The sequence below is a fragment of the Fistularia commersonii genome, chromosome 1, assembly GCF_037954325.1.
Source record: "Fistularia commersonii isolate RoL2024-O1a breed Wild chromosome 1, RoL_Fcom_v1.0, whole genome shotgun sequence".
Lineage (NCBI taxonomy): Eukaryota > Metazoa > Chordata > Actinopteri > Syngnathiformes > Fistulariidae > Fistularia > Fistularia commersonii.
In genome coordinates, this window is record NC_141284.1 from 2154951 (window position 1) to 2166586 (window position 11636).

General features: G+C 49.4%; 2 protein-coding genes across 4 annotated transcripts; both read right to left on the bottom strand.

The window, feature by feature from the left end:
- Window positions 1-480: 480 nt before the first annotated feature.
- On the bottom strand, window positions 481-4287 carry LOC147237077 (zinc transporter ZIP3-like). Of its 2 annotated transcripts, none has more exons than XM_086177780.1 (3): window positions 4123-4287; window positions 2297-2540; window positions 481-2224 (listed from the first exon to the last, which is right to left on the bottom strand). In XM_086177780.1, the coding sequence occupies exons 2-3, from the start codon at window positions 2501-2503 to the stop codon at window positions 1493-1495; spliced, it is 939 nt and encodes a 312-aa protein (XP_086033906.1). In that variant the 5' UTR covers window positions 2504-2540; window positions 4123-4287; the 3' UTR covers window positions 481-1492. The 2 variants fall into 2 exon arrangements, with proteins under 2 accessions (XP_086033906.1, XP_086034701.1); XM_086178575.1 differs by having other exon boundaries at window positions 4038-4219.
- An 886-nt stretch (window positions 4288-5173) lies between these two features.
- On the bottom strand, window positions 5174-11582 carry sgta (small glutamine rich tetratricopeptide repeat co-chaperone alpha). 2 transcript variants are annotated; one of them, XM_086143754.1, is made up of 12 exons: window positions 11461-11582; window positions 10143-10285; window positions 8999-9102; window positions 8806-8896; window positions 7736-7835; window positions 7513-7617; window positions 7262-7397; window positions 7120-7182; window positions 6917-6954; window positions 6680-6847; window positions 5513-5636; window positions 5174-5439 (listed from the first exon to the last, which is right to left on the bottom strand). In XM_086143754.1, the coding sequence occupies exons 2-11, from the start codon at window positions 10240-10242 to the stop codon at window positions 5525-5527; spliced, it is 1017 nt and encodes a 338-aa protein (XP_085999880.1). In that variant the 5' UTR covers window positions 10243-10285; window positions 11461-11582; the 3' UTR covers window positions 5174-5439; window positions 5513-5524. The 2 variants fall into 2 exon arrangements, with proteins under 2 accessions (XP_085999880.1, XP_085999869.1); XM_086143743.1 differs by having other exon boundaries at window positions 11457-11577.
- Window positions 11583-11636: the final 54 nt, after the last annotated feature.

The following is an 11636-nucleotide window of genomic DNA, read 5'->3' on the forward strand; positions in this document are numbered from 1 at the left end:
ACTCATTTAGGAGTAATTGGAAGCAGTGTCAGAGACCCCAGGGAAAAACACTGAAAATAAATAAATATTAATTTAAAAAAAAGAATGAAAATATCAAAGCATGCCACCGGGTAAAGATATTTCCAGGATATTTGCTGGAATGACCATTTCACGTCACTTCTTTTCATGAAGAAGAGAAGAAATACAGTTCTGCTACCTTCATCAGTGTTTTACTGCACTTTTATACCCTGTATACTCACTTTGCTGTGTATTTATACTCCTCAGTATGCGCAGCACACTACTCTGTGTGGAATTATTACACCTTGTATTTGAGTCACTCTGTATACATTAAGTTTTTTAATGCCTATTCAGCTCAACTGTGTGTGTGTGTGTGTGTGTGTGTGTGTGTGCGCACACTGAAGATCCACCAGATGGCGCTGCATTTGTTTTGGAAAAACTGGATGAAAAGAACAGGTAAAGAAAAAGACATTCATCGCCTTATTGTCTTTGCGGATTCATTTATTTATTTTTTTTATAATAAATTACAAATAATGATTAGTAGAATTTCCTTTTACCTCTCTTCTAAAACACGGACAGCACACCGACAGTGAGGACACAACTGCCTCTCCTTGGATAAATAATTATCTCACATCTTTCGTCCGACAGGATGTGGACTCTTGAACTGAAAACACGACGGACCTGAAATCCAGAGCAAGAACTCTGCTCTCTAATTGGACCTGCACGTCAAGGGGACAGAAAATCCTTTAACTGATGGCCTTTACTGAGGGATAAAAGCGTCTCTAGGGGGGTCACGGGGTTACAAGGTCCCTGGAAAAGAGCGTCCATTAGCAGCGAAACCCCCGAGGCCCGTTAATCCCATCAGTTGGGTCACTCTGGGATCAGAAACGGCGGAAGCAGGACCGGGACCGTTGGAAAGTGGCCCTTGAAACAAACCGAAGCGCCGACGAGAGTTTTTACTTAACAGATTTGTTGTATAAAAGACAGATTTAGGGGGAAACTGTATTAAAAATCTGACAAATAAATGATGCGGACACTGGATATTTTCAACAAATTACTTCCGTCTCCGGCTCAGAAGAGCAGGTTAGAGGGTCCCATTTCAAATCTTTTCTTTTGATTTGAACGAAAATGCAGCCTCTAATTCGATCGGACAGTAAGCAGGACCGGACCAGCACCTCTTACATAAACTCAACAAGACGAGGATAAAGAGCTGCAGCGGCAATCCCATAATATGAGACCTTCCTACGAATAGAAAAAATTCTCTTGCACCCTAAAAGCGAGGCACGTGACAAGATAATGGGGGGGGGGGGGGGCAGAGTCAGAAAGGATTATTCAGACTCCTCGGTACCCGAAGAGCCTCGGTTTCATGTGACGAAAGGGGAAAAAGATGGCGGACGGCGGCCTCCGATCGGTGAGCCGTCCGGCGCGGCTCGCTCTCATTGGCTGCTCAGTTTGGCCGCATCCCGCTTCACTAAATGCGGAAACCGCCTCATCGTCACAGGGCGAAGACGAGGGCTGCGAGCGCGGCGTATCCCAGCAGGATGAAGAGCACTTTCAGCAGCCGGTCCTGCTTGTCGTCCAGTTCCCTCGACAGGATCTCGAAGAAGGTGACGAACATGAAGGTGCCGGCGGCGAGCCCCTGCAGCGCCACCGACGCCACGGCGCCCGCCAGCGTTTGGACCGACTCTACGCCCATCCCCGCCGCCGCACCCAGCGGGATCATCAGGCACACCGTCACACCCAGCTTGGCGGCGTCCTTGATGCCGAGCCCCGCCTTGGCCATGCTCACGCCGAGCGCCACGGCGGCCAGCGTCTCGTGCACGGCCACGCCCAGGAAGAGGCGGCCCAGCTTGGCGGCGTCCTCCTGCAGCCCGAGCGCCACGCCTTCAAACACCGAGTGCGCCGACAGGGCGAGCACCAGGCCCACGAGCCGCAGAGGCCCCGCCCCGGCCAGCTCGGCGGCGCTGAAGTGTCCGTGGCTGTGCCCGCGGCTGCGGGAGCGAGCGGCGGGCGGCGAGGAGATGAAGGGCGTGTCGTACTCCGAGTCGCTGCCCGCCTCCGAGCCGCCGGCGTTGAAGGTCTCCAGGTCGATGAAGGACGGCGTCTCCTTCCGGAAGGCGAGGACGGTCTGCTCGATGAAAAGCGTGAGGAAGAAGCCCGCCATCATCATGGTCTCGGCCAGGGGGAAGTCAGTGCTCACCTTCAGCTGCTGGAACACCTGCTCCACCTGGAGGCACAGTCGCTATGTTTGTAGTCCGCAGGTATTATAATATATGTGTGTAAGTGTGTGTGTGTGTACCTTGTCCCTGACGGTGGGCAGCAGGGCGTTAAAACACGTCGCCAGGAAGACGCCGCCGCTGAAGGAGTTGCAGAGCGCCAGCAGCTTCCGGTAGCGAAGCGCCTTGTCATGGTCGACCAACAGGAGACGCACGGGCACCAGCACGCCGGCCAGCATGAGGCCCAGCAGGCCCAGCAGGCCCAGCAGCTTGGTCACGATCAGCGGCATCCTGATTGGCTACAGTCGACGGGACGTCATCACATACCTAACACAAATACACACATATATATATATATATATATATATGCTGAGAGAGGAACTCTGGTATTGAATGAGGAGGTCTGGAGTGGCAGAGAATAATGTTAAGACTGGTGCAGGACATGTATGCTCGCTGTGAGACAGTGGTGAGGTGTGCTGTAGGGGTAACAGAGAAGTTCAAGGAGGTGGGACTACATCAGGGATCAGCTCTGAGCCCCTTGTCATTTGCAGTGGTGATGGACAGGCTGACAGATGAGGTTAGACAGGAATCTCCATGGACCGTGATGTTTGCAGATGACATTGTGATTGTTAGTGAGAGCAGACAACAGGCAGAGGAAAATCTAGAAAGGTAGAGGTATGCTCTAAAAAGGAGAGGAATGAAAGTTATTCGCAGCAAGACAGAATTTATGTGTGTGAATGAGAGGAATTCGGGTGGGACAGTGAGGCTACAAGGAGTGGAAATCAAGAAGCTGGAGGATTTCGGGTACTTAATGTCAAAAGGAGAGTGTGGAAAAGAGGTAAAGAAACAAGTTCAAACAGGTTGGAATGGGTGGAAAAAAAGTGTCATGGGTACCATGAGATAGAAGGATATCAGCCAGAATGAAAGGAAAGGTGTTGGAGACAAATGTGAGATGGTCTACAAACAGTGGCTAGATGGCTATTTGGTAGAGTGGTGACTTCTGATAACAACTACTGGTACTTTGGATCTTCGGTTATTGAATTGCAATTTTTGTAAGTCGCTTTGGATGAAAGCGTCTGCTAAATGACTGTACAGTGATGTAACGGTGACAATGACCAAAAGACAGGAAGCAGAGCTTGAGGTTGTAGAGATGAAGGTGTTCAGGTTCTCTTTGGGAGTGACCAGGATAGATAGGATCAGGAATGAGTATCAGAGGAACAGCACATGTTAGATGTTTTGGAGAGAAGGTCAGAGATGGTTGGGTCATGTACAGAGGAGGGATAGTGACTATATTGGTAGACGGATGCTGGAATTAGAGGTCTCGAGGAATATGTCAACCGTGATGGATTATTAATCCCTGGAGAAAATGGGTTGGAGATGCAGGAATAACAAACGTAATTTGATGAGAATAAGGTAGTCGGCTCGAATCACAGTAACGAGCACCTTTTTTTGGAGCCCAAAGTCGGGCACGGAACCGCCGTGAATTCAGTCCGATCGCAGGAAGGATCAAAAGTAGTGGAAAGATGAATAAAAATGATAATAAACACAATCGATCGGCTGCACTGGTTTACCGTGTTTATGAAAAACATCTCAATCATAGTGTCAACAATAACGGACTAACCGGCGCTTCCGTGTTTACCGCACGAGCTTCGCGGACTTCCGGTACAGAATCAAACGGTCACTGAGAAGTGACTTCTTTGAGGGAGCGGTGGATCAGATGTAACTTCACTCATGTAGAAAATATTTGCTGATGGATATATAAAATATGATTCAAAGAAATGAATTAAAATTTTCCGCATTTCGGTCGGGGGAAAAAGATATCACCATCGAGTCATCGGGTTCCACTTCCGCCCGCGGCTCCTGCTAACATTAGCTAGATGCACACTAGCTTGCAGCCGTTAGCCCACACCTGCTAACTAGACTCCGCACTTAAGATGTCAGACGGGCCGTCCGCGTCCGCCGACCAAAGCGCCGTCCTCGGCTCCGCGTCCCACAAGTCGATCGACGGGAAATCCAGGCGGGGGCGCCACGTTCATCCGATGGAAGTCGCCGTTATGTCGTCCGGCAGGTGTACAAATAATGAACTACTTCCGCGTTGATGTCACAGCTCTCGTGAGAGCTGATTGGTGGGTTTCCCAGTGATGTCACCTTTGTTTTCCTCAATGTGAACTGCAATGAAGTAAAAGGGCCTTTACTTTAACACAAGGAAAAATCTGGGCCAAATTCAAAAGACATTTTAAATTTAATTAAATTTCATTTCACTAAAAGTTATTTTAATAAATAAACTGTTTTTTTTTCATTAAAAAAAACAACTAAGTGCTCTTTAAGTAATTAAAGGGCCTTTAGGGAGGGAGGATGGAGATGTGGGTAGAAGGATGCCTGGTAGGATGTCTAGAGGAAAATGGAATATGGAATATGACCCTTGATGGCACGGCTCAAAATATTGAACTTTCAACATTGTGAAATTTGAAGGCTAATTCAGAAAGTAAATAATTGAAAGGTAATTACTAGAGATAAACCTCAAATAATTCCAAAACAGGAAATAGCTGAAAACTTTTACATGCAATTTCAATAATTCACTCATTTTATTGCTCCAGGTAATTTCTTTCTGACAGGTTTTTCCATGACTTTAATCGAAGAAGGGTGAAGTCTGGGTTCTCCTCTTCGTCCGGTCATTCCCTCCGTCGTCCTTTATGTGTCCAAGGAAACCCAGGCTCCAGTTTAAATAATCACATTTTTGATTGGATTTCCCAAAATTGTAACCTTAAAACAACCAACTGATGTCATTTTGGAAAGGAGGGATGACCGCGCCGCTTTACAGATATGAATAAAAAAGGTGGCGGCAACCGCTCGGTCCGGCTCCACACTGAGCCCGTGAGGACTGCGAGACGCCGTGGCTCACAGGAAACAACAGACTTAAGGACGAATGCGAAGACGAAGGAAGGAGGATAGTAAGGAGACGTTTCAGGCTGCAGTTTTAATATCTGGGTCCATGTTCCTATAAGAGCGTTTGATATCAAAGTGTTTTTTTTCCTCCTAAAAAGCCGCGCGGCGATGTGAGCGGGGCTCCTGGAGACGTGCCTCCCGGACAGAGCGGGGCGCTCCTCTCATGCAGGATATCATTCGGTGGTGAAACAAAACGTCCTTTCAGTCCTTTGAGATTAAAATGATCCAAATGTGAAAGACATAGGGGGGCGTGGGGGACGGGGGGACGGATGGGTCCGATCTGCGGGAGACATGGAATGCGGGTCAGCCACACAGGGTGGCGGCGGCGGCGTTAAAACGAGGGGCGGCGCTACCTGATGTGAGCGTCATGGCTGCTCTTCGTTGCCGGCGCTGGGCGTCCGGTTGCGGATCTGACTCCTGAGCTGTTCGATGAGTTCAGGATTCTGCTGCTGCATCTGCTGAGCAAACTGCTGCCCACTGAACACACACACACACACACACACACACACACACACACCTGTTTGCTGTTATTTGCTCCTGGGACTTGGTGAGGTCAGACATGATGATAGAGATCATCATCACATCCAAGTGACGTGAACGTGTGTGTGTGCGTGTGTGTGTGTGTGTGTGTTTGGCCCTGAACATTGAGTCTTAACTTAAAAAAAAAAGTACACTGATATAATAAAAGTAGATGTGAAAGCCATGACATGACAGGAAAAACATGAATCTGCAACGGTGTACAAAATGTTTTCCAAATGATTTGATAACACAGTAAAGGAACACGCGGCTGGTTTCAGTGGGAACGGCGTTGTTGATCTCCCTTTCTTACCAGTGCGTCCCAGAGTTCGCATTATTGTGGCGACTCTCAGGATGGATCTGAATGTTTTGGTCAGTTAACTTGGATCTGTGACGACTTCATGGCGCTGAGCGTCAGCTCACATTTGTAGGTCGAGCCAGACAACATTAGCATCTTATGTGCCGTCCTCCCAGAGGTTCGAACACACGGCTCAATGCCAGCATAAAACTACTCCACTCCTGATTTGTCAGTGATTCGTTTGCCGAGTCTGTAAATCAGCCCCCAACCTCTGAGCCGTGGCCACCCGTTCTTGCTGTGGCTGCGTACTAGCGCAGTTAGCATGCTGCGAAGTGACGGCTGATATATTCTTAGAAAACCGCAACAATTTCAGCAAACCGGGCAAGCAGCTTGCTGATCGGACTTCGGCGGGAAAAAAAAACCCTTTTGTTAAACACTCGGCACGCGCTGTCCGCTGTTCTTTTCCTCGAACCGCACATTTTTACAGAAGGGTTCAGAGGTCAAGGAAAAAGTGATCATCAGTGTATGAGTAGTGCGCCATCTATTGGGGGAGCGAGGCTATTTCAGGGAGGAGGTCAAATAAATAAGGTTGACTCATAATAAAAAGTCAAGCTCAGTGGGCCGCGGTTTGCACATACATGGCTTGCTAGCTAGTGTCAGACAGAGAGTGTGTGTGTCAGTCAGACCGGAGACATCAGATACTCACGCCTGGATGAGCCCCGATAGATCTCCAGGTCCTGCAGCGGCGGCGGCGGCGGCAGCAGCAGCAGGGGCGGCTCCTCCGCCTCCTCCACCACCACCTCCACCACCTCCACCTCCACCTCCTCCTCCTCCTCCTGCCCCGCCGTACACTCCTGACATCATCCCGGACATTCTGCAACACAACGCAGATGATCAGACATGCACGGACACACACAGATGTGCTCGCTCACACAGCACTTACATCTGCTGGACTTGTGGGTTGTTCATCAAAGATGACGCCTGCGGACGACACACACACACACACACACACACACACACACACACACACACACAACAGAGTTCAATTTTACTAAGTCTCCAGGGTTTTGTCACTCTGAATAGCAGAAAAGTGTGTGTTGGGGTGTATGTGTGTGTGTGTGTGCTGATTATCAGTCCATGTCCCACCATATTCATGAAGCCGGGGTTGCTGAGCAGGCCGGCCAGGTCCACGCCGCCCATCGCCGCCGTCTGTGAGACACACACACACGCACGTCAGTGGCCGGGTCACCTGACTGAGCTTGTTGCCGGGGGTGCGGCGGCTTCTCACCGGGCTGGACGTCTCCATCTTCTCCTCGGCGATCTTCAGGTTTGACTTGTACGTGTCGTTGTCGGGGTCGAGCTCCAGGGCCTTCTTGTAGAACGTGGCGGCTTCCGTGTGCTTGTTGAGGCTCGCCAACGCCAAACTGCAATGCGTGCGCGCGCGCACACACACACACACACACACAGCAGGGGATATTAGGCCGCTGCCCACCTCCTTTCAGACCACGGGTCTGATGCTGCTGCGAAGGAAGTTCTCACCCCATCCTCCCGTAAGCCTTGCTGTAGCTGGGGTCGATGCTGATGGCCTGCTCGCAGTCCTGCACGGCGCCGGCGTAGTTCCCAAGTTTACTGTACGCTGCAGCCCTGAGAAACAGACACCGCTATCGTTACCATGGAGACAAGGGTTTCTCACGACCCCAAAGTTTCTCGATGAACGCCGAAGTACATCTCCGGTGGCGCCGGGCGGCCATGCAGACCTCACCTGTTGCAGTAGTAGACGGCGTTCTGTGGGTTCAGGGCGATGGCCTTCGAGTAAAACTCCACCGCCGCCCCAAAGTTCTCGACCTTCATTTGATCATTTCCTAGAGAACACGGAGACGTCGATGTCTATCCTGCCACGATGTCATGTCCTAAATCCTTTCACACTGGACAATGATCTCATCAAATCTTGATTTCTGTTTTTTGCAATTTTTTTCCCGATTTCCTCAACAAAAGTACTGCTCTTCTTCTCTTCCTTCAGAGGTCTCCACAGCCAATCATCTGCCTCCATCCAACCCTATCCTCTATCACCATTTAACTTCCTGTCCTTCCCTTCCAGCCATAAACCTCCTCTCTGGTCTTCCTCCAGACCTCCTCAAACACGTGCTGTCCATCTAATGGACTCCTGATCCTTTCCATCCATCTCCTCCTCCTCCTCTCAACATCACCATCTCTTCCTCCTGTCTTCTCCAGTTTCACGTCTACCTACCATCTCCATTGCTCTGGATCGTTGACCCCCAGTACTTGGACTCCTCCACCTTCTTCTCTAGATGTTCCTCCACCTGCTCCCTGCTTTTACCACAGATCACAGCGTCATCTTCAAACAATTTGGTCCACGGAGGTTCTCGTCTAACTCCTCAGTCTGCCTATCCATCACCACTGAAACAAGATGTTCGGAGCTGATCCCTTCTGCACCTCCTGTCGCCCCTCAGCACCGTATCACACCTTAATAACGTCCTTCACCACCCAAACACACTTCTCTGCCACTCCAGATGTCCTCCTACAACCACAGTTCCTCTCAGGTGCGTCTTCTAGAATTACCAGATCCTCAAACGAAACCTATTTTACTCTTTTTAAGGCAAATACTCCACCTGTGGTACTCTCTCTAGGTATGAATCCATACTGCTGCTCACGAGTGTAACAGAAGTCTTGCAGTATTTTCATAATTTGAAAACCATTTTACATACATTTTAATGAGCAAGAAACTTTCTTTGAAAATCCCGAACACGAGATACCGTGTATGTATGTTTTTTGCGCCTCTGTGTGTGTGTCAATGCACATTTGTATCCGTACCGTCAGTTTTGAGTCTCTCGGCCTCGACTCTGTGTTCATCGCTGATGGAGTTGGGCGCTGAGTTATTGTTGACCTGCGATGGAGTTGGATGCTGCATGCACGCACGCGCACACACACACACACACACACATAGGAAAAGCATAAGAGAACAGCCGAAGGAATTGACGCGGTCGCGCCAACTCGGGCTAGCTACCTGGGTAGCGACGGAGGCGAAGATCTCTGGTAACGTCTGGGGCACGGCAAGGCTCTGGTCGTCGTTGGACACTTCGAAGGCCGTCTCCAGACACTGGATGGCCACTGCAGCCCAAACAGGAAGCGATGAGTCGCCATGAAGGTTATGTGACATTGGACGAAAAGAGATTCCGACACATTCCCGACGGGCTTCGGTTCTTATATTTTCTTCTGGGAAAGTGCCTCGTTTACATTTTCGGCGTGCATTTCTGTGATGTTTTTAATATATGAATATATGTGTGTGAATGAGGGGAACTCGGGTGGAACGGTGAGGCTCCAGGGAGCGGAGATCAAGAAGCTGGAGGATTTCAGGTACTTAGGGTCAACAGTCCAGAGCGTAGGAGAGTGTGGAAAAGAGGTGAAGAGACGGGTCCAAGCAGGTTGGAATGGATGGAGAAAAGTGTCAGGGGTACAAAGAGATAGAAGACTTTCAGCCAGAATAAAAGGAAAGGTGTACAAGACAGTGGTGAGACCAGCGATGATGTTTGGACTAGAAACTGTTACAATGACCAAAAGACAACAGGCAGAACTAGAGGTTGCAGAGATGAAGATGTGGAGGTTCTCTTTGGGAGTGACCAGGATGGAGAGGATCAGGAATGAGTCTATCAGAGGAACGACACATGTTAGATGTTTTGGAGAGAAGGTCAGAGAAGCCAGACTGAGACGGTTGGGTCATGGACAGAGGAGGGATAGTGAATATATTGGTAGACGGATGCGGGAATTGGAGCTGCCAGGCAAGAGCAAAGAGCAGATTTATTTAAGAGAAGATTTATGGACGTAGTGAGAGAGGATATGAAGGTAGTTGGTATGAGAGAGGAGGATACAGAGAATAGGGTAAGATGGAGAAAGTTGACTCGCTGTGGCGACACCTGACGGGAAAAGCCGAAAGAAGTAGAAGTAGAAGATTTCTGTGATGTTTTCACTGAAAACTAACAACCAACAGAGGTTTGAATAAATAACTTGACTGTTACTTCTAGATAATAAGCGGAGAGCAGTGAGGACAGGGAGTAAAACACCTTCAAGGACCTTCTAAATAAAGCAGTAAAAATGAGACCTGATGGGATTTATTCTGTATAACACTGGCAGCTGTGAGGAACGTGACTGACCTTCCAGACTCTCCTCGGCGCCCGAGGACAGAGTCCCGGATTGCAGCTGATCGTGGAGGAAGCGGATGATGGAGAAGGCCAGACGCTTGTTGTCGGTCATGGTGACGGGAGGCGGTGACCTCTGACCTCGCTGGAAGGACACCCTGCGCACGGATCACAACACGGTTGGGAGATCACAGGTCGCACAGGAAACCCTGCTTCGACTCCTGGGCTCCCACTAAGGAGAGTTCCTGGGCCGGGCTCCACAGAAGGGACCTTCTGGACCAGGGAACTCCTCCAAAGAGAGGACCAACTCAGTGAGGATGTGGACATCAGGCTACATTTTGCTGACAGCTAGCTAACCTCGAATTAATTTCTACCTCCTTTGTTAAGTCAGTATCAATCATTGTTTCATAAATGTATGGCTATTTTTAGCCGTACATTTCCCCATCTCTTTCCGGAGCACTTTTTATTTGACTCCAAAATAATTTTTTTTCACTTATTTCTTTTCATTTGGTGACAAATGAACGCGACGCAGCGTCAGTCCGGCGTTAGCATGACAAATGCTAGCGGCTGGCGACTAGCATTAGCCGACTTACTTGAGTGGCCGTGAGGGAAACTGCTAGAAAGCCAGAGTAACGTCAAGTCATTCTGGAGAAAGGTGACTTTGGACTTGAACTCCGACAGAAGGATAAAATGACAAACGAACCCGAGGAGCATCATCGACGTGCGGCCGGCGGCTTTTAGAGTTAGTGGTTCCTGCGAAGTGGCAGAACTTTGGGGGAATACCTACCAATCTCCGCTTTAAAAGATGCCATATTAGTGTCACTGTGCCTCACACGTCTCGAAAAATGGGGGTAAAAATGGCAAGTTAATGACAAAATTGTCGATTGCCTCTAGAACATCCGGCTGGTAAGACAAAAACATAGAAGCCCATCATCTTTCGCACTCTCTCCTTTTGTTCTTTTACGTAACAAGTTATTTATATCGGAGTGTCACAACAATGGACCAACGTCGTATTGCAGTTGACGAATACTTATTAAACGCCCGTTTATGAGTGTAATAGATAAGCCGATGCGTAAAGAAAATCCGGCTGCGTGCTTTGACTTGTTCAATATGTCTTTAAAATCCGCGAGGCTGCCCGCTAAGACGGGGAAACTTTCAATTTTTAATGTTTCGATGGGGGACTGGCGTGACGTGTTCGCCCAACAATCACAGCGGCACGACGCTAACGGCTAACTAGTACGTTGATCGCATTCGGTCGGCGGCGGAGATCACCGCAGTGCCAGTAAGCTGCCTGAATCTACCGGCGGAACTGCTATGTGTCTCTCCTACCCACTGTCTCTGCTCTCCGGTGTTGAATTTTCCCCGGCGACGGAATTTGTGAGGTTAGCTTCTCTCCTTGTGGGTGGACGAGACGCAGGACAGCAGCCTTCGGAATTAGCACGGTCGCGCAATGATGACGTCAAGAGTGCGTCGGCGACAAAGTGCGCCTGCGCCATGCTTTGCCGCTTG